Below are 24143 nucleotides of genomic sequence, written 5' to 3'. Positions count from 1 at the left end.
CGTGGATGAATGAGGCGGATAATTAGACAGAATTTTCATAAAATATTAGAATAGAATAAACCAGAAAAATGGAATAATGTCTTTATTGTGATTGTTCAGTGAAAGCTGCGAAAGACTTACTGAAAGTTCACTTTGTCTACTTGGAACCTTGTCTCAAAAATCCCTGAAGTTAACACTCGGCAGCGCAGCAGGTCCTTGAAAATTAAGATATCTCAATTTCAGTAAAATTCACCATTACCAAACTTCTGAAGAAGATTTCTACTAGGTCCATTAAAGTGAACACTGACCTGGTCTGTTGGTGTGTAGTCATTCTGTCTTACAGAGTCGATTCTGTCCAGGAAACTGCAGAGACAGAGACAGAGAAGACTTAGATTTGCACCAGAGATCACCCACCAAATTCAAGCCACTACACATGAATTACAAAAGCCATTCGACTGGACTACAGATTGTAAAGACACAAATTAAAAAAAAAAAAAAAAAGCAGAACCAAAGCAACAATAATACAAATCAAACAATCACATATTTGATTAATTAATTGAATCTTCAACTCTGATCTTAGGTCAAAACTACCATTCTTTAAGCTCAGAATCAAATGTAACAGTTGCTCAAACTTTCACACCAGCTATACAGTACTGAGTGCTGCAACCGACATCAAGCATGTCTGATTCTCCCTGCAAGTCTCTGCTGGTTGGTGCAGAGGCACCTGACTGCCGCTAGATGGCAGGGCTGCTCAGTCTGGGCTATTTCGGTTTGTCTCTAGCCTAAGCGATTACATAAAGTAGTTATTGTGGAGGTTAGACAGATTGCTGTTGGCTGTCTTGGCTGAGAGCATGTGCAGTAGCAGCAGCAGCTGGGCCTCTGCAACTCTGCACACTTTGAGCACAACAAATGGATCAGGACACCAAGTCTTGGGACACACAGACCTTTCTGATCTGGACATTCAATGAAATGAATGCAAAGTATGTTTTACATCTCATGGCAACTTTAAAAAGTCTTGCTATGGAAAAGTCAGTCATTTTCATATTACCACCGCTACATCCGCCACAGCGGGTCACAGGGAGCTGGAGCCTATCCTATAGGGCGTGAGGCGGGGGACACTCCGGGCATGACGCCAGTGTACTGCGGAGCCACACACAAAGACATACAACCACTCACACACACACTCACTCCTACGGGCAATTTGGGACCGGCCAATCAACCTGAAGTGCATGCTTTTGCAGGTGGGAGGAAGCCGGAGAACCCGGAGAGAACCCACGCAGACACGGGGAGAGCATGCAAACTCCGCACAGAGCGGGACTCGAACCCGGGTCTGTCGTGTTGTGAGGCGACAGCGCTAACCACTGCGCCACCGTGCCGCCCACTCTATGGAAAAGGCACCTATAAATATAAGGTTTGTAGTAGTATGAGAGGGGGATGCACAATGCATTGCTTCATCACCACTGTGTACCAATGTGCAACAGTTACATTTCACAACACCATAATGTCTAAGTAGCACATCAACTCAAACAAGTCATGCAAAACCCTACCTGCTTCAAAGAAAAAGATTAGTAGTTTCTCATCTGATAATTAAGAAAATTCTTTTACAGTGAGAAGCGTAAGTATTTGCACCCCCTGTGATTTTGCAAGTTGTCTAGCTTAGAAAAGAGGGAGAGGTCTAAAATGTTTTTCATAGACGCATTTCCACATGATCTAAAAGAAAAATCTGGAAATCACATAACATGATTATATTTGTTACTGGGGTTCACAATAATTATTACTCTCAAACAGCTGTCAGTCCACTTTAAAAAAAAGTCCACCTTTACCCCACACCTAACCACCCACCCACCACCCCTTTGAGCTCATTAATGTCACCTGTGCACCCCACGGTCAGTCACAATCCAGCTGCTACCATGGAGAAGACCAGAGAGCTTTCTAAAGACACCAGAGACAAAATGGTAGAGTTCCAAAAAGCTGGAAATGGCTATGGGGCAATTGGGAAGCAGCTTGGTGAGAATAAATCAACTGATGCAGCAATTGTTAGAAAACAGAAAGGCTAAATATGACTACTAATCTATCTCGGACTGGGGCTCCATGTAAGATCTCTCCTCGCGGGGCATCACTCATGATGAGAAAAGTGAGGAATCATCTCAGAACTACACAGCAGGATCAGTTTCAAAGGCTTGTGTTGGTAGAGTACTACGGCATAATGGTTTAAAACCATGCATTGCACAGAAGGATCCCCTGTTGAAGTCGAGCACATGTGAGGTTCGTCTAAAGTTTGCCAGGGACCATCTGAATGATCCAGAGAGGTCATGGGAGAAAGTCATGTGGTCAGATGAGACCAAAATGGAACTTTTTGGTGTAAACTCCACTCGTCGTGTGTGCAGGAAAAAGAAGGAGGAGAACAATCCCAAGAACACCATCCCTACTGTGAAGCATGTGGGCGGAAACATGCTTTGGGAGTCTTTTTCTGCAAAGGGGACAGGACGACTGTACTGTATGGATGGATGGGGCCATGTATTGTCAGATTTTGAGCAACAACCTCCTTCCCTCAGTAAGAGCATTGAAGATGAGTAGTGGCTGGATCTTCCAACATGACAATGATCCAAAGCTTGCAGCCAGGAAAACCAAGGAGTGGCTGCGTAAGAAGTGTATCAAGGTTCTGGAGTGGCCTAGCCAATCTCCAGACCTAAATCCAATAGAGAATCTTTGGAGGGAGCAGTGTTGCTCAGCGACAGCTCCGAAAACTGACAGATCTAGAGATTTGTGTGGAGGAGTGGGCCAAAATCCCTGCTGCCATATGTGCAAACCTGGTGAAGAACTACAGGAAATGTTTGACCTCTGTAATTGCAAACAAAGGCTTCTGCACTAAATATTAGCACTGATTTTCTCATGGGTAGAAATACTTATGAGCCCCAGTTTTTGGAGTATGTCTGTAGCAGTGGAAATGTATCTATGATTTCAGACCTCTCCCTACTTTGTAAATGGGAGAACTTTCTAAGTGGGGTGTAAATACTAATGCTCCTCACTGTATATAAAATACTGCTGTCTTTGGCATAACTGAAATCATCAATATCAATGTCTATCTGTTCATTTGTGATACACAGCATGTATTTGGTTAAAATTTCTTATATCTTTAAGAACCGCTACTGAAATAATTATTGGTAAAAACATGTTTAGCACTATATGTAAAGTTTATACCTACCTACATATCATTTAAAGCCAACAGAGACATAAACTTCCCTGTTTCTCAGAGAAAAAATTTGTTAAAAGACCCACTGGCGGGCCGTGCATTTCGCAACTGGGCCTTCAATGATGTTCTACATAGTCAAACTTGCATAAAAACATCCCATGATACTGTAAGCGGCTCCCACTGCTGCCACTAATGTAGCTTTCGAGGACTGAGGCATTTAACTTCTCTTCAATGGGACAAAAACCGGCACTTTTGGAGAGGCGTCAGCCCTACTCCTTTCATTGTCACTCGCACAGAAGAACCCTGCGGCCACACCTTTTATAGACATCACACAATTACGTCACAAAACAAAACCGGTGGTGCCATTTACACACTTAAATGACTATCATTTATGACACCACAGCTGGAGAAACAAAATACATAAATACACTAACACACTACTAGATGTTGCATCACCTTAATTGTGTATAACACAGGCTATTTTCCAGCAGTGACTGTGATATATATACTGTATATATGTATGTGTGTATATATATTTCTTTTTTTTGTCTGCATGTACTCTCATAGTTTAACCCCATAAAAGGGGGTTAACTTAGTATGAGATAAATGCTTGTTTTAGTCTTGCAGAAAAATCTTTTATATATTTTATTGACAGTGACAGTGATATAATGAAAAAAATGTTATTTCTCTCCGTGTATTTCCACTACAATCACACAGCTGCACAAGTCCGCAGTATTATTTACACACATTGCTTAAGACACCTGATTCCATTACATAGTGTATGACAAGTGCGAGCTGTGCAGCATTACCCACGTCTGTTGTCTCATCCACCATTACAGCGACAAAAAGCACTTTTTGATTTGTTTTGATCTCCAATCACTTTTGAAACAGAATGAATAAGATAATTTTGTATTTTGCCAGATGTCCCAGGAAACACTCTGTTCCACGCAGTTGTGAACCTGTTCATTGAGCTGTGAATCCACTCTGGTGTCCCCCAAAGTTTTTAAAAGCACCGTAGTTGCAAATGTCCAGTCCTGCTTATGTGTCTCGTTTGTAAATCCAGTGTGGCTCCAAACAAAAGGCATTCCCAGAGGAACAATTTCCAGCGTCCCTCGGAGCCTGTCAGCCTTGGGTACCAATCGTAATTAGTTATCTGGAAATGGTGGACAAACCCTTTTCCAGCCTGAGACAGGTTAGCTAGTTTAAGGATCATACGACCTTGTCTCACAAGAGCTAGCTTCTCTTCAAATGTGAGTCTTCAAAATGGCGTTGCAAGTATATTGGCCACCAAATCTTCAAGTTGATTTTCCAGGTTCAAAAGGTGTATAGATTTCTCCGCTAAAGCTGTATGCGCTACTGGAACCTGACTCTTTTGATCTGCGTAATGCTGCCTTCTCAGAAGTGAGTATCCAATCACAGGACACGTACATGTCAGGTCAACATGAGGCCAGCTACAAGGCCTTAGAGTTGTCAACTCGTGATCTGATTGGTTATCGCATCTATTAACTATATGTGCCCGTTCACTCACAGTGCAGGGACGCTTGCATTGATGAATGTGAAGGCTTTGGACAGATTTTATACAACCTGCCAGGTCAACTTTAAAACACAAGATAGCTTCTGACTGGATAAGTCCTCTATAACCTAAAAATTGCACACTGAGCCAGCACTGACCCATGTCATGTGTGTGTTTATATAAATAAACACACACATATTTATATACGTATGTATGTATGAGTATACACACACACACACACACACACTCACAGTGGAAATGTCGCCCTCACTTCACTTTGCGCAAGGGATTCCGCAAGACACAAAAGTGCTTTAACCAGTCTATAAAAGTGTGGAAAAAAAAGATAATACAGTGCGTCCTCGCACATTCGCGCATCAACAGTTGCAACTCCATCTCATCGCGGATTTTTAGTAGGCAGTCACGTACGCGAGGTGAACGGCTACGTAATGATTCAATGAACCCCTCAAAACTGCTTTTCCATATTCAGACAAAATGCCCTGAGTTACAAGACAAGTCCTTGCAATTTTTGGAAGAAAAAAAAATTTACTTGAAGAGCAGCAGTTATTAAGCCTCATCACTTCATCAAACATGTCTGCCCTGATTCTTAGTTGCAGACCGCACTACTGAAGATAAGAAGCCTTTCACAATTGGGGAAGAACTTATTCCACATTATGGTAGAAGACGGAGAAGAAGAAGAAGAAGAAGATCAACTTTATTAATCCCCTTAACGGGGAAATTACTCTTCTCACTCTATACAGTGCCTTGCGAAAGTATTGGCCCCCCAAGAACTTTTTGAAATTTCGCCACATTTCAGGCTTCAAACAAACTGAAAATATTTTTCATGAATCAACTATTGTGAGACACAATCGTGAAGTGGAACCAAATTTATTCAACATTTTATATTGTGTTTACAAATAAAAAACTGAAAAGTAGGATGTGCAAAAATATTGGTCCCATGTTCTCTCAGCTCAGCTAAACGACTTCAGAAGTTCCCTGATGGCTTCTGAATGATCCAATGTTGACCTAAATGACTAACAATAACAGAGTGCACCTGTGTGTCATTTGGTGTCACACTTGCACATCCTACTTTTCAGTTTTTTATTTGTAAACGCAATATAAAATATTGAATAAATTTGGTTCCACTTCACGATTGTGTCTCACATGTTGTTGATTCTTGAAAAATATTTTCAGTTGGTTATCTTTAAGTTTGAAGCCTGAAATGTGGCAAAATGTCAAAAAGTTCTTGGGGGGGCCAATACTTTCGCAAGGCACTGTACATAACTATTTTGTGCTACATACAGAATACATTTGTGCAGGCCCCTGAAACACACAACAGATAAGGGGCCTGCGAGCATGCAGTTAGTCAGCACAGCACAGCACAACAGTGCATGTGGAGGCAGAATGAAGGGCAGTCGCTTCTGGTTGCGCCCCAATTGAGCAACTTGTAAGGGGACAACGCCTTGCTCAAGGGTGCCTCGGCAGTGGCCGGAAGGTGAACTGACACCTCCCACAGTTAGCTCACACTCCGAGGATGTTGGATGTCTGGTGGGAGCGGGAATTGAACTGCCGATGTTTGGTTGGAAGACGTCTGCTCTACCGCTGAGCCACTGCCGCACCCAAAGCTGATATTATAGTACAAAACTGTTTCAATTGCCTAATATGAAGTGATAATTGATAATTTAGGGGACGGGAATCTTACAAGCCAATGGCTTCTACCCGTTAACCCTTTTTTTTTCTTTTCGGATGTTGCTGATGATGTTTCAACACTGATGAAAGTGAAATATGTTGTAATAACATGTCTGGAAAGAAGAAAAATAAACTGAATAAATAAATAAAAATATGAAGTGAATAGTTACATTCAAATTAAATACTATGAACTGACAAACGTTTTCATAATTTAAATACCTGTACCTATAAATGGCCCGCGGAAACATTTTCGTATATAAAACTGGTCCCTGGTGCAAAACAGTTTGACACAACTGCTGTACTGGAATCAGAGTGTTAGCCAAATCACACTTGATGTGATTTGACTTATTACCATATTGGCCCGAATATAAGACGACCCTGATTATAAGACAACTCCCTCTTTTTCAAGACTCAAATTTGAAAAAAGATTTTTTGAACACCAAATTAAATTTTTATACAGAAAATAATTACAGTACATCTGAAACAAATGATTATAACAATATATTCGAGACAAAAAGCATGTTAGTTTGCCTCATTCAAATCATGCAAAAACTGTCTATCACATCTTAATATCTGATGGCCATCCCATCCTTTCGTTTCTTGTCCACGTACGCGCACCCTCCTGTCGAGCTCTTGGAAGCAGCCCCTCTGAGGACCACGGAAAGCTTTTCTCTGACTGTGAACATTTTTAGGCGATCTTTTTGAGCTCTCCATCTCCGTACATTACACTATGTGACACCATATTTCATAGCCGCTTTGCAATTGTTTGAAGACTCTGCCTCATTTATCACCATCATCTTGAAGTTAGCATCATAACTTCTCCTCAGCTGCTGGTTAACCTGGCCGATCTTCGACCCACTTTTCTTCAGATTGTTGCTACGTTTCTCCATTTTCTGTTATCTCTTCTCTTATTTTCTCCTATTTTCTTTCTTACCGCTATTTTTTATTTTTCTTCTTCGTGACAGGGGTACGCTTTGGCCTGTGGAGTTAAGTTCAGCATTCGCTTAAAGATATCTGGCGCCATCTAATGTTGTGAATGAGTATAATGTCTAGACCCCGAATGTAAGACGACCCTGACTTTTTCAGTCTTATTTCAATACAAAAAATACCATTTTATATACGGTATTTATTACGGCTTTTACTGCGAGGCTTGGACTTTGATATTTTTTCCCCTTCAATGCTATTTAAAACCAAGGCAGTCGAGACTGCAACATCCCATGACACCCGAATTTAAAATTTTATCCTGACCTACTTTCATGGGTCAGGGTCTTTTAATAAAAGACCTATGACTTAACATGTAACTGGTGCATTCTATTTGTTATGAGGTTTCAGAGATGTGTACCTAAAAATGTATAAAAGTGAAAATGTGACCTTGACCTAGTTTTACAAGATCAAGGTTGTGATCTAATGTTCATCCCCTTGCCTCCCTGAATATAAGGCCTTTTGTTTTGTCTATGTTATCCGGTTCCTGAGATATGTGCAAAAATATCTCAGGGTAGAAAATATCTCAGATCAAAACTAGTCCTTTGATCGATGGTCTTACTCAGACTGGCCTTCACCCTCGTCTTTCTATCTTATCCGGTTCCTGGGTGTCCAAAAGTTGAAATTTGACCTTGACCTAGTTTTCTCAAAGTCAAAGTCATTATCTCATTTTCATTCCCTTTGCCACCCGAGTAATGTGCATTTTTATTCATCTTTGTATCTGCAACGGTTGGGAAGATATTTGGTGGACGGACGAACCGACAGACGAACACATAAACACTGACAATTACAATACATCACTGCTTTGCGGGATGAAATAAACCATGAATATTGGAGCGGTGTTTCTCTTCTCCCCCAACAAAAAGGCCCAGGTTGAGTAAAAGATATTCCAGTCACTCTATTCCAGTCACTGTCTCTGTCTGCAGAGCTCTCTATTTAGCCAAAGCAATTGTGGGCCAATCTGCTTCTACATACAGACTTTATTGTGAACAGAATAAATTGACTTGGTCTTCCTGTGTTCTGTCAACTTTCCAAAAACACAGACTGCAGCATGAACAAACACACACACACACACACACACACACACACACACACACACACACACACACACACACACACACACACACACACACACACACACACACACACACCCACACACACACACACACACACACACACACACAGGTCACTTGTTGCCACCCAGTGAGCAGAAAAGGGGGTAAAAGAAGACGGTGGGAGTGGCCCAGTGGTGACAGCATCGTAGGGGTGGCAGCATTAAAAGGTCTTCAAACTAGGGTTTGGGGGTATGGTTTGCACAGCTTCACAGGAAACTCTCCCTGAACTTGATCCCTGATACCAACTAGATAAATGAAAAGACTAAAATAAATTACAAAACACCAACATTTAATAAGAAATACAATAATGCCCAGAGAAACGTTGCTCGTTTGAAGGGAGGTGAACCAAACATCTAATTTCTTTTACATTTTAGGTCTAAATAAAGTGACCTTATTAAAACAGTACTTGTCTGAAAACAAAGCTATCATTCCCAAAGAGATCAGAATGCTAGAAGTTCAACACCACTGGTACGGACTGGAAAAGTCCCCTTGAAAAGACAGACAACCTTCACCCTGCCAGCAGCACCCTGCCTGATGTGCTCATTTGATAATTGGGTTGACTTTTTACAAATAGAGAACTATCTTTAATTAGCAGTGCAGAGGATCAGATCAATAGTTTCCATATTCTGAGCCGCTCAGTCCCGTACAATGGACTTTCACTTTAGTCTCCAACTGACCGAGGACATTGCTTTAAAAAAATCGCTGCTGGACACAGCAGCTGCAGCCCCAGAGTCTCTGGCTTCAACAGTTTAATTTAAATGGCATTGCTAGGGACAAGACATGTTTATGTACCATATTTTAATTATTACATTTTGTTTATTTTGCCAACTCCAACAATAGCAATATCAAGGATAGTCAGTTTACAACATAATTTTGAGATACATAATACATATTGCGAAAGCTACCAAAAGTATACAGTGCGCCCTCGCGCATTCGCACATCAACACTAGCGACTTCACCTCATCATGGATTTTTGGTAGGTAGTCAAGGGATACTGTACGCACATTCTATTGGATGATGGCATCCAGAAGTGCGCTACGTTCCCTGAGTCTCGAACGCACTTCCATGATACACAAAAGTGCTTTAAACAGTCGATAAGAGTGTGGAAAAAGGTAAAACAGGTTAAAAGTGGTTTAATATCAGTATTAAGGGTTCATAAACTTTTAAATTACCCTAAATAATAAGATAAATAGTTTGTCACTATATCGCAGAATTTGTCATTCGCGTGTGATTCCTGGAATGCATTAACCACGAGAAACAACAGCGCACTGTATTTAGTATTTTCGCTTGAACTACTGTAATTCCTGTGGCTTGTTTTTATGTTTATTGATGAATCTGCTGACTATCTTAATATTTTTCTCCATTCTTCATAATTCTCATCTCACAAAACACGTGATTTAGTATAATCCCAGAACCAACTGCATTACAAAGCTCCATCCAGGCTGTCAGAGGTACTGAGCTGGTGCAGAACTAGTGTCACAAGTAGAACAAAGTGATGGTGGAGCCCTGCAGGATCCCAGTCCCCTGATGGAAAGATCTGAGCCTGAGGTTCAACTCCTCCATCCAAACAGGAACATTGCAGTTTGGGAGATGGATCTGAAACTAGACAAATCCATCAATGGCTCAGCGGTTACCTCCTAAATATAGGCGCAAAACGGAGACACTACTGAAAGTCAAACCAAATCTTGTGTAAACAAAAGTGCCTGCTTTATCTCAAGGCCGCCAATTCACTTTCCAGAGCTGCATCAAGTCATGGTTTGGAAAGGCGTTGTATAAAAATGTAGAATACATTGTAATACCTTCTTGTCTCTGCTCAATGTCTCTGTGGACTATTACATTAACTAATTTTAAAATACACTCAGTACCAAAATACAAGATACAGAATGTTCACAAGGATTGTAAGGCCTGAATCACACTCTTAAATACAGTTCTCAAGTCAAACTGATGTATGAGTTTCTATAAATAATACTGAGGGCCAACGTTGATAAGCTGTATGAGAGCTGCTGAACTACTATGCACCAAAAATAGAAGACAAAGTAAAAAAGTCTAATCAAATATATTGAGCAGGTTTCAATTCCCTCGCCTGTAAACAACCACGGTCTCTATGTTCAATCAGTTGTTCCAGTTGAATATCAACCACTGACCCAGTGAAAAATAGCCTTTCCTCTTTTGCCCTAATCAAAAGTCAATAACCAATGACTAATATCAGACAGGGGGGTCTACTGGATCAGTGCAGACTGCATAAGCCTCAACCCAGCTATATATGTTGGCTAAACATTAAATAGATCTACACAGATGTGATTAATGATCCATGATAATAGGGAAGTAATACCTCATGGTCTTCTATTTTCAGATTTGGACGCACAGATTCTTTGAATGCCATGAGCAGACAACAAGTGTGCTTTATGTGTAGTTCACAAACTGGTCTCCAGGTGGCATCCTGCTGCACGCAGCCTCTCTTACACAGGACCTGCCTGCTTTTAACAGCTGGGTTCCCATGGCAACCCCAGTCAGTCCATACCACTCCTCTTCCTACCTCCCATTCTCTCTATCCCAGTGTCTTCCTCAGCCAAACCGTCCGAGTATCCTTCCATTCCCAGATTCTCCCATACTCTGTCAGCCCTGCCTTGTGCTGGCCAACTGCTTTTTTTGGGATCAAATGAGGAGACAGGTCTTTGATGCAAATTTTTCTATTTTAAATATCGTCTTTTTTTATTATTGGCTGTTACCATATAGATATAAATTAATTGTCATGTGGTCCAGATAATGTCAGAAATAGTCAAAAATAAAAATCTCTATTCCATTAAACCCAATCAAATCATTTCTAACAAAGAAAATCAAAACCTAAACACAATCAAGAAGAACGTCAAGATGTTTTTAAAAAAGGTTTCTGGTGTTCAAGTTAAAACACATAGATAAACGCAAATTGGCAAGTAAAATTGAAAAAAAAACCCCACTTGATTTAGTTCTACATGTTTCTTTTAAATAACACTCAAAAGAACACATATAAAATAAGGAGACATTATCTTTTCCCCTTACATGGCATATGCTTTTGTCAGGCCACGCTCTTATCCATCTAATCGGTACAGAGAAGCTCCACAATCTCGGGTTAAGTATTCCTGCAACAATAGATCATCCAATCGTGCCTATCTGTGGCCTGTGCTGAAGTCAAATGTTGACTTAAGTTGGCCAACAAGCTGCATGATTCAGCTTGGCCTGATGAAACAGCCAACAGCTCCAAGTGTCCAGGTAAACAAACAGCTGTGACAGAAAAACATAAAGGCATCTAAAAACAGCTCTAAGCCCCTTCTGATCACATTCCACAGGGGGTGAAAGTTGAGGCTTGTTTGACTAGTTGCTGACGAAGATGAAAACTCTTTGCCTGGGTGTGGCTAGACACAGATAACTGGTAGCCTAACTGTTTGCTGGGCCTACAAGCTCCACAACCTGAACCAAACTAAACAGTTGCTGAGGGCTTTAAAGTCCCACACGATACAAAGCATGCTAATGTTAATGCTAAACACACAGGATCATGTGCTTTCCTGGCACTCTGACTGGTTCAGCAGTGAAAGCATGGAGCTGAGAGCACCTGTCATTATTAGACAGAAAAATGTCTCCTCATGTGTCAAACCCCGCTTTGATTGATTCAGTGCCCTCTCCAGTTCTCTAGCAGTGGTAGGAGTATGTGTGTGTGTGTGCGTGGGGGGGGGGGTTGGTTCATTCACTTGGAATGATTTCTTTTATGTTAAGGCATTATTATGAGAAGGTATGGCCAGTCTCTCTCTCCCCCTCTCCTGACCTTCCTTTTGTTTACAGCGAATTGCCGGGATACTCCCTTTGATTCGGCTGTGCACACGTGACCCTCTGCCAGTTTCTGCTCTGCAGTGCTGCTGCTAAAAATAGCCTCAGCTTGCCCTGGCTCCACAGCTAGTTTACATAAGCTCTAAGGGGGATGGGGGTGGAACGGGAGGGGGAGAAACGAGAGAGACAGAATGGGGAAGAAGACTAGGGGGAGCTTCGATGAGAGAGAGGGAGAGGAAAAGGGGAGTCTATGATCAACAATCTCTAAGTAGGGATCCTGCAGTGCCACTGCTGTCCCGGTCAATAGTAGGTTGTGTGTGTGTGTGTGTGTGTGTGTGTGTGTGTGTGTGTGTGTGTGTGTGTGTGTGTGTGTGTGTGTGTGTGTGTGTGTGTGTGTGTGTGTGTGTGTGTGGGTGTGTGTGAGTGTGTGTGGGTGGGTGTGGGTGTGTAGTACACAGTAACACACACACACAGATATCTGCTATTCACTAGCCTCTTTTTAAGTCTCTGTCCTTTAAAAAGGATGCACATTTTATCCCAAAAATAAAGATGTATTTATGGACATGACTTCCCTTCATTAAGAGGAACATCATTTCCAGTGTTTCTCTGCAACACAGCTCATATTCAACAGGAAACAATTAACAAAAGCTAATTTTGCCAGTTTAATACTCGATATGTAGTTGACATTTACCCATCAATATGTTTGTAGTAAAATGTAATTGTGTATTTTTTCTTCAGTTTTTCAAGCAGTTTAAGATAATGTAAATTTGGGACAGACTATTCAAAATAGATATCTTTCTTACAAGCAGTTCGTGGTTTCAGATGTGATCCAACTCGTTGGCAAAACTAAATAGCCTCTGGTGTTTAGGAACAATATAAATGCACACAGGCATTTGTAGCTAATCTTGTGACACAGAGCATGCTATGCTGGGATACTTTAGGCTCACTTAACAGCTTCAAAATGCCTAGACAGGCTGAGGGTTTTCTGAATCCGACATCTACAACATTAAAATCCCACAATTCTACAAAACTAGCAGAAAACAAGCCTTTGACAGTTACTGTAATGATAAAGCTGGTTCACTGCTAAACCAGAAGACATTTAATGATAACCATACTCTGTCTGTAAATCAGGTTAACACACACATATTTCATGTAAGAAACAATATGTATTCTCATGTGTTCTTCAACATCCTCTCTGTCGTCGTGATCTGGCCTTAGAAAGTACTGAATAGTGTGAGAGAGAAAGAAAGTGAGAAGAGGGGAAAAGACACTGACACACACATTGACAGAGAGACAGAGACAGACACAGACATTGAGAGAGAGAGAGAGAGAGAGAGAGAGAGAGCAGAAGAGAGACAGTCCCATGGGGGGCTCTAACAACAGTGGTTTGTGCAGATGTGAGTCGCACTGAGCTTCCAGTACATGACATTCTACCGTTCAGAGCTACTCACCCATCCCATTCCTGACACACATCTATACCCTCAGATACATTCATAAACATATTCATAGACAAAACACAACACACCCATATGCAAGCACTTCCATAGTGCCCTCTTTGATTATACCTCAGTCAGCCGGCAGTAGAGTCACCTGATTATATTTATCTAATTATCAATATTTTCCTTCAGGAAGTGTTTATTTAAACGTGTAGTAATGATTTGAATTTGAATTAACCTCTGTAAACATTTGTGCTAAAAGGACAAAACAATAGAAAAATAATGTACTAATAATAAACAACGAGATAATGAACTAAACTGAGAGGTAGCAAATGCATGTACAAGTAACCCTCAACCTAGGGACACAATTTGGTACCGAGAGATTTTTCATAAACTGATTTGAGGTCATTTAAATAACATTACTACTCTACATATGAAAGTACTATTAACTCAGACTTAGAAGAAACAATTACAGGGCATAAAAACAACACATAATAAAATATATATTTTATATATATATATATGTTTTATATTTTTATATATATATACACAGTAATTATATATATATATATATATATATATATATATATATATATATATATATATATATATATATATATATATATATACTGTATATATAAATACTTATTTATATACTTATATTTATACTAATATAATAATATTATATTAATATTAACATATACATATTAACCTCACCTATATATTTGAATAAGATCACTTGAAAAGTCTCACGTTGGTGTCACAGTGTCACCAACTCCACCCACTACTTGTCAATCAAGCGCCCAACCAATCACGACACCCAAAGTCGTTACGTCACCACATTGATTTTGGACTACGTTGGTTGTGCTTGGTTTATTATACCATGAAGTCTGATATTATTGATTTGTCGTTGAATTTCCACAGGTTGCCACCAGTAAAAATATATAATGTCATATTAAAATGAATATGTATAGTTCCAACATCTATTCTTTAGCGTCACTCGTGATTCCCATGATTGTTTTGAATACAGATTAGTTTATGCATGGTAAAATTCTGCTCCTTATAATTTGATTAATATAATTCTGGATTGATTTTTCAACTTAAGTCGTGTTTCCTGGAAACAATTAACGGCGTAGGGTGAGGTATACCTGTGCTGTAGTACCGTAATGTACCTTACTTTTAGAGTGAAGGAAAAAGAGGAGGGAAGAGTTATTATCGGTGAAAGGTAGAGATGTCATTGGAAAGATTTTCGCCACTACCACCAGCATCACTTGTCTTGTACTTTTTGATAATACCACTACCCTTTCCTGTATCAGCCATAATAAACAGTATAGTATCCAAGGGGGTACAAAGCCTGACGTGCTGAGATGCTCATAGAGAGTATGTGTCTGTAGCGGTGCTGCTCAGCGGGGGCTGAGGCAGAAAGGGGAACTGCAGTAGTAGGATGTGGTGTCAGGCGGTTGCTCATATGTAAACGTTCCTAAATCGGATGTCGGTATCTTAAAGATTACCTGTAGTTTTTTGTTTGGTTGTTTTGTAATGACTTTCAGTGTGATACTACTCAACAGAAATCACATCACACCAAAGAAAAAGCTGCAACGCTCTTTCTTGTATTGAAAAAATGATTTTTTTATGCATTTCTTCCTCCAGGCTTGTTCATCATTTATTTGTTGTTTATTATTTATTGGGAGATAAATCATCTGCTCATCTGTCAGGTTTCCTGTTGACTGTTCCTTTATTCCCTGAGAGCCCCTCCCCTTCAATCTTTTACCGCACTAACACTAAGACGAATAGATGGACTTCTGTTGCTAATTTAAAATTCTTTCTTATTTATAAGCAGGAGTCAGTCTTAAAAAAATAATGCCAGCTTCATCTCTTCGTATCATCTTGTGTACATCAAATCAGACAGAATCCACACTAGTGACAAAAAAAGCTGCAGTGACATGCAACCAGTGTATAAATATCTGGATCTTCCATGAACAGAAGAGGCTCCTTATTGAGCAGAGCTACTGTTTCCCCTACTGCCCCTCTGTTTCTGTAGGCCCTTCAGCTGGGGCTGTCTGACAATGCTGACCATTCTTAGCACTTTAGTGCCTCAGATAACTGTGTCAGTAGCCTTAAGACTGGTGACAGAGTCCCGTGACCAGTGCCACACCCAAGTGCCAGCACCAGTCTGGGCCAAGAACCAGATCCAGCCTTGCTCATGGTTGTCCAAGTCCTATTTCCAGAAAAGTGTCCCGTCACACTCCAAACTTTCAATCTTGAACATACTACACCACACTGCCTTAATAGGAATTTCCCCACGGTGGGACAAATAAAGGACTAATCTTATCTCACTACATTGTTAAGGTCCTTTTAAACTTTTACAATGCCTAAAAATATGGGACTCCAGTCACAATATGGAACAGGACGGAAAAGAGAAGATACACCATATATATACAGTATATATGCATATATATACATATACATACACACACACACACACACACACACACACACACACACACACACACACATATATATATATATATATACATACAGTATATATGAATAAGCTCACTTCAAAAAGTATCACGCTGTCACCAAATCCACCCACTACCTGTCAATCATTTGCCCAACCAATCACTGCGCCCAACCAATCACGACGCATCTGCCAGCAGGAATCACATGAACAATATGACGTAAGACATCAGCTATGTTAGGAGAAGAAATAACTATACATGGACTTCACAGTTAACATGATTTTGGAGTGTCACAACTGTTCCAACAATTTGCATGTTTCGAGCAAAAAGTCCAAACAGCAGAAAATGGCAACGAAATCTGAGTGAAACTAGCTGGCTAGCACGAACAGTCCGTCCAGCTATGGTTTCTGTTTGGAATGGGACAATTGATGTAGTATTTAAAGTGATCCTCGGGCATCTGACAAAAGGGGTCTTTAAGTAAATACATACAGTTCTGTTCATCTAGTCAGCTAACAGAACTATCACTTCTCCAAAATTTCTTTCCCACTTGCTCTTTTGACAGGTGATTTTTCCTTTAACATTAGTTCCTTTCCCAATGTCACGATTAGTTAGCTTTCTTTCTCCAGTTAGCCTACTAACATTCATATATGGCTTCGCATACATGAATGCGATTGCGCCCAGCGCAATCCATGATTTGCCAACGCAAAGTTGTTACGTCACCACGTTGATTTTTGACTACGTTGGGTTTATAATACCAATACATTTGTTTTCATATGTTTGATATTTAGTCTGATAATATTGTTTTAGCGTGGAATTTCCACTGGTTCCTGCTAGTGTGTGTGTGTGTGTGTGTGTATATATATATTTATATATACAGACGCTGCTCTACTTACGTTCATTTGTTTTACGTTTTTGCGATTTTATGTTTGAACTGACTGTAAAATAATTTTATTTAAAAAAAATTGTGAGTGCATTTTTGAGTTTAGCGGGCTCTCCGTAGTACGAGACTTTCAAACGATTTTACGTTTGACATTGCGTCCATTGTTTACATGGCGCAAATGAGAGAGTGACTGTGACTTGCCTCTTCCCAGGTCCTCGCGTGTTACCCTTGTATTAAGACGTATCTGTGATCTCTGTGTTTACATATAAATTGTTTTGCGTATTTGTAACCCTAAGAAAATATGGTTGGTCAAAAGCCTAAGTATGCAAGTGATAATGGTAGTCAAAAGAAGCAATGTTTTATAAGATACGGTAATAGAATTTACCGTTTATACCCAAAAGTTCAGGTCACTAGCCAAGTTAGCTCCTGCCCTCACATTTGTCCATGTCTCTCACTTACGGAGCCATTCTGGCTTTGTTAAACATAGCAGTTTATATACTTTGATTGTGACGGCCCTCACGTTGTCATGTGGGGAACCCCGATGCTTTATTCACCAGGATCGAACTCACGAAGCCGGCGTCTACTCGGATGGCCGGACCGTAACACCTTCGTCTTCACGTTAGTCCATCCCACACAATGGAGCCATTACGGCTTCATCGAACACAGCGATTTGTTTTCTTGTGACAGCGAAGAAAAAAACATTATTGTGTTATATATTATTGTATGTTAGTGGTGCTGGTGATCATAAAAAGCAACGCATCTGAAGATGTGAGCCTGAACAACCAAAAATCTGTTCCAAAATTTACTGAAATTTCAGCAGTGAACAGACTACATTCTCTGCAATTTATTGATAAATATTATTATTTATTATATAATAATCATTAGCTATTGTTTTTCACACAAACATTAGACCAAAATTTTTGATATTGAATGACTTTAAAAAAACTAATAACAGATCAATATAACACTTTTTATGATAATTCGTTTTCACTGTTCAATGCTCAGATTTCTCATGGATTTTGCATATCTAAATATTGCACTTATTTTGGTTTCAGCACAGTCATGATTTTCTGATGTAACATAATTTGAAAGGGTGTGACAATAACAACCATTTTCCAATCCAACCTGGACACCCAACAACTTTCTTCAGTGTTTCATCTTTTTGCATCTTTTATCTAATCCCCATTTAGATGATGTGCCAAAAAGTGTGAATGTGTATTGCTGGCTAAACTGAGAACAATTTGTCACTTGTCTGGCTTTAACTCTGTAAGAGTTAAAGCCAAGTTCTTCTTTCTGCAGAATTTGAATCCTGTTTGATTTCACTGATGGAGTGAACACGGTGTTATCACCATTAACTTTAGGATTGAGGAGATTAAAAACTGTAGTAGACTGATCATTTAGGCTGAAAAGGGATGTAAAAAATTGGGGGTAGATTATACAGTAAATGCAGAAGAGTTCAACTGGCAGTTCTATTCTGCCATTTGTTTCTGCCAAATGTTTATTGTCTTTTGTGTGAACAGCTATCCGAAGCCTAAATATGTTCAGTGCAGTGTATTACAAATGAAACATCAAGTGCTCACCACAGAGAAACTGGAACTAGGGGAAACTGAAAATTGTAGTCATATGATACTGCACTGGCCCTGACTGTAAATGTGAACATCAACTTTATTTTGTATGTGCTGCAGTGTATCCATGAATGTTACCTGTTATGTGTATGTTTTGACAACAAATTGAAGCAATATCCAGTTAGAAAGTTAGTTAGTGTGTATTAATTCCTTTTCAGATTCTGACTCTTTCTTGTCCTGCACATGTGCCTTAAAAAAGATGCAAAATATTACTTTGTTTTTGGTCTTGGCTTCTCAGTCTTTGTTCGTCAGTACATCCCTTCTTAAGATCATTGCTGGGTTCTTTTCAAGCAATTACAAAAACTGCTGCTTTGGATTACTCAAAGACAAAACTTTATTCCCAGGGAAAAAAATTCTGAGATAATGTGAAAATAACACAACATTTTTAAAAAAACCCTGTCTGTCCTATCATACATGGCTCATCTTTTACAAATAGCATAAAAACAACATTACGATAAAATAAACAAGAAACATGGATTTCTAGAAAGCTCCAGTACAGTAATCCCTTTTTACTCGCGATTAATGCATTTCAGGACCGCCAGCGAACAACGAAAATCTGCGATATAGCAGTGAACAATTTATATTATATATGGTAATTTAAACGTTTATGAACCCTCACATACTTATATTAAACCACCTTCTATCTGTAATACATTTTCCCACACTTTAATACACTGTTAAAACACTTTTGTATTAAAGAAAAGTGTTTCTTTAATACACAGAAGTGTCTCGTAGTCTCAGAACTGTTGGATGTCAGCCAATAGGATGCGCATTCGGTATCACGTGACTACCTACTAAAAATCTGCAATGTAGTGAAATTGGGCATCTTGAAGCATAAATAAGCAAAGTATTACTGTATTAATAACATCTTGCAAACTTTGATCATGAAATAGACAAACTTTGATCATGAAATAGACAAACTATTAACTTGATTCAATGTTTTTTATTTGTCACTGTTCAAGTGACGACTGGATACCTGGTTGACAAGAACAAAAAACCCACATCTGCTCCAGTGATTCCTCCACATAAAGTATTTTCAAATTCAATACAACAGGAATACAGGAGATACAGAAATATCAAGCAATCACTCTTTTTTACAAAACCACAACAAATCACACCCAAAATTGAAACTCAGATAATGATGCTTTAATCTCGACACCAACATGAACCATGACGGTACTAACAAGGCCGTAACACATCCAGCGCCCAGTACCACCTTACCATTGATTCAACTGCATGTCATGAAATCAGTGCATCTGCTTCAGATCTCTAGAAGCTTTTTTTATTTCCAAGTTTCGTGCAAAATATAGACACTGTGTACCAAATTCTATTGATTTATTTGATGGATGTTGAAAGGTATTTTGTCTTCAAATACATAAAGTATTTGTTTGAATTTATATACGGTAACTGACTGTCAGTTTAACATTATCCATCACACCATGGAAAAAAAAGCTAGTCTTTTAGACATGTGTCATGTTAAATATTGGCTTCATTGTCAAAAGGCTTTATAGTACAAAACCAATCTTTTTAGACTTAAATTATTTCCATAAAAATGGGTATTCCGATTAAAATATGTTTTCATTTGAGAAGGATCTGTCATTCTATAAAGGGATTGATTTTATGGAGAAATGTATTGCTATGAAAATTAAGTAATTTAAAAAATTTAATTAAATATATTCTCTGCGACATGTATTACTCCAATGTTCTAAAAAACTCGAACCATTCAACAGAAATGAGATCTGTATTTAAACAGATAAGCATGCCTCAAACTCTAATCCTGACCTTTCCTCTGTTTTTGAAAACCTACCTCTATTTGTACTAAAAACGGGAAAGAATATAAGGGAACACTAGGTTTATGGAAAAAACAGTCAGGAACATAGTGGTAGTTAAGCACAATGTTACAGTAACATAGACTATTCACATCTCTTTCACCAAAATAGGTAAACTACATCTCACCAACAGTGTCATCACTTGCCCCCAAATACTGTATATACTATATGATACACTGTTCTTGTGGGCATTTAGTTGTTAAAAAATCCCGCTAGAAAACCAAGGCAGGGGTTTGATGAGAAAAAAAAAGCCTCATAAAAGCATAATACGAAGAGATTATTGTGATAATCTCATGGCCCTGCTATGATATTCATGCTTGCAATGACTTTGTTTCCTTATTCCCAATTTACTATTATAGAAATACCTGGCCAAAATTGGCCCACAATCCAAAAAATAGAGCTTTATACTCACTCACAAGCAAGGTCACCGCCCTCTCCTGTGCTTACCCCCATTTGGAGCTCTGTCTCTCTGGCTGCCTCCACTGCTAACTAGTGAACAAAGTCAGGACTATTTGAATGAATTCTGCACTTTCATTTAATGACATGGTGGACTGGACTGTTTTCATAATCAGTACAGTAATCCCTCGCGTATTCGGGCATCAACACGCGCGGCTTTACTTCATCGCTGATTTTAGTGGGTAGTCACGTGATACCGTACACGCATTCTATTGGTTGACGGCATCCGGAAGTGCGCTGAGTTCCGTGAGTCTCGGAACGCAGCACACTTCGGTGAGACACAAAAGTGCTTTAAACAGTTTGTAAGAGTGTGGGAAAAGGTATTACCAATAGAAGGTGGTTTAATATCAGTATGGAGAGGGTTCATGAATATTTGAAGAATAAAATTAATAGTTTGTCACAATATTGCAGAATTTCGCATTAGCCGCCAGTAACAAGAGATTACTGTAGTATGATTACAATGGTCGAACAGTAAACATAACAATTTTGTTGAAGTAACCAACTTATTATTATTATTATCCTTGTGGCTGTGGTGACTCTAAGGGTCACCACAGCATGCCCTCCTTTTTCATGTAGGCATACCTTCTGCATCCTCCTCTGTAACAAAAACTGCCCTCATGTCTTACTTCACTACATCCATGCACCTTCTCTTTGTCTTCCTCTTGCCTGGTAGTTCCATCATCAACACTGTGTCCTAACCATTGAAGTCTGCTCTCTATTAACTTTGTCTCCAAAAATCTCACCTTAGCTGTTCTTCTGATGAACTAATTTCTGATCTGATCCAACTGTTCACTCCCAGAAAGAACCTCAACGTGTTGAAGTAACCAGCTAATGTTAGCTAATCAGTCAATTCTGTGATTATTTTTTTTAAAATTTAATTTTAATTTTATATACTGGTTTGATCCCCGAAGGGAAATTAAGAAAGCACACTCTAGCTACTGATTACAAACGCATGCATACATATATGTGAGTACAGGCCCCTGTATCACACACACACACAAGGGGGCCTGTAGGCATGCAGGGGAGGTAGAGTGGCAGGCAGCTCCTTCTTGGTGCGCCTCAAATGAGCAATTTGTAAAGGGGACGGCACCTTGCTCAAGGGTGCCTCGGCAGTGCTCCGGAGATGAGCTGACACCTCCCACTGTTAGCTCACCTCCGGGTATTTTTGGGGGGGCGGGAGCGGGAATCGAACCGCCGATCTTAAATCATAGGACGACCCGCTCTACCGCCCGCTTTACCACTGAGCCACTGCCGCCCCCTGACTGAGTTCACAGACTATTCAGCACAATGCTGCTGCTGTTCACAAGGCTTAAAACCAATTACTAACTAACTAATCAGCTGCTAACTAATAACACCTTAGAAGGTAAAAACAGAGGAATGTCAACAAAACGCTTTAACATTTTATTCAAAAGCCTTCAAGCAAAGAATAGGTGTGGAACCAGGGATATCAGGGAAACAGTTAGAGGAGAAATGGGGGGAGGAAGGGGGTGGGGAATGCAAAACTTTCTGGATTTATACCTATCAAACACGGAGTGGAGAAGGACTGAATTAACTACTCCTTAATTCGTTTTGAAATCTGTCACATTCACAACAATTTGTTTTATATTAATATATTGTTTACAGTTAAATGTTTTGACTAAATTTAATCTACATGTTACCCTATCCCGCTACATACAAGCCTTCATGCATCTGACTACATATGCATTGCAGGCCCAATTTTACACAAGTGACCAGTTGATTGCATCTATTTACATACTGCACGGATCCATATTAGTGTGAATGGTATTTTCGATATGCTAGGTGCATTTATACATGATACATAATAAAATGTTTTTAAAATGGGCCGCAAACCATTAAGGCTTACTGAGATTTTATGTATGAAACGCTGATATGACGTACCATATTTGATTCTTTTAACCTAATGCATTAAAATATTGATTCAATATTTGTCAATAGACCTTTTATGAGGGCATGTTGCATATAACATGTAGATTTTATTGTACTAATATCTCTATGTGTATTTTATTATTACTCATTGTTTTATTTTATTTATTTATTTTGAATATGGTTTGTGTAAGGATGCAATATTTAGCTTTTTATATACGTAACCTTCATGTGTAAATTTAATAATGAGATGTATATTATCTGTCTTTGGCTATGCATTGAACTTTTGATTTTTAGTATTAGATATTTATGCATGTCACTGGACAGCTTCTCTTGATTCATGTGTGATGTAGGGAGCACTACCAGTACCATACAAGCCAGACAGCGACCAACACTAAATAACAAAAAAAAAAACCATTGCCATGAAGCTGAATGAAGACACAATCATTCATCAGACACTTTTTAGTATGTCACTCACTTGGCAAAAATCAGTTGTTAGTACTCATTTATTGACTTGTCCAGCCAACTACAGTAAGATAGATTAGCCCTCATGTTGGTCCTTTCTGTTTTTAATTATAGAAACGGCACCCCCATTTTTATAATTAAAAAATTAGTGAACAAAGAACATCATGAAAGTAGACACCACCAGCATCGCCATCCACACTGGTACACTAGATTGCAAGATGACAGATGACAGACAGAAAAACACGGCTGGATTTGTTTGGATTTTTACATGAAGTGTTGCCACAGACAATAAGTGTTTCCACTGACATATCCAATGCACTGCAACAGAACCAGCCCACTAGCTGAAAATGATCAATCCAGCTCATGATCAATCAACTGGCAGATACTGTATATCTGTGCTCCTTAGACATATAAATGTGAAATGCAGAAGACAGATCAATGAGTGAAAGGATTCCAAAAGCATTGATACGGACACACTCTTTAGCATAGCAAGCACTTGCCACTGGCTCATACTTGTTTCCCGTGCCCTTGTTCAACTGACTGTCTAGCAGGCCTGCTGGAAAACATATCTGCAAGGGGAGCAAGGTCTGTGAAGGACAAACTAGACAAATTAACATTGGTTTACAAAAGTGCATTCATAAAATCACAACTTGTTTGGATGTTTTCCAACAACATATACCTACTGTGTTTGACTATTAGCATGTAAGGTTATTGCTTGCTAATATGTTCCTCCTACAGACACATTGAGGGAAAGTTCCTCTTAATTTAATCACTGAGTGACTGAAAGCGCTCTTATCATATTTCTGATCCTCAATATAACCTTTAATACCAACATAGG

General features: G+C 39.3%; 1 protein-coding gene across 2 annotated transcripts in view; it reads right to left on the bottom strand.

The window, feature by feature from the left end:
• LOC137611807 (guanine nucleotide-binding protein G(olf) subunit alpha) overlaps positions 1-24143 on the bottom strand; it is a 74472-nt gene that overhangs the window by 11063 nt on the left and 39266 nt on the right. For both annotated transcript variants that reach the window (XM_068339902.1, XM_068339903.1), the window contains exons 6-7: positions 288-342; positions 121-194 (exon numbers count right to left, since the gene is read on the bottom strand). In XM_068339902.1, coding sequence (XP_068196003.1) covers positions 121-194; positions 288-342 — 129 coding nt within the window. The remainder of the gene's footprint in view (positions 1-120; positions 195-287; positions 343-24143) is intronic.

Source organism: Antennarius striatus, chromosome 18, assembly GCF_040054535.1.
Source record: "Antennarius striatus isolate MH-2024 chromosome 18, ASM4005453v1, whole genome shotgun sequence".
In the NCBI taxonomy this organism is placed as follows: domain Eukaryota; kingdom Metazoa; phylum Chordata; class Actinopteri; order Lophiiformes; family Antennariidae; genus Antennarius; species Antennarius striatus.
This window is presented reverse-complemented; position numbering and strand designations above follow the sequence as displayed.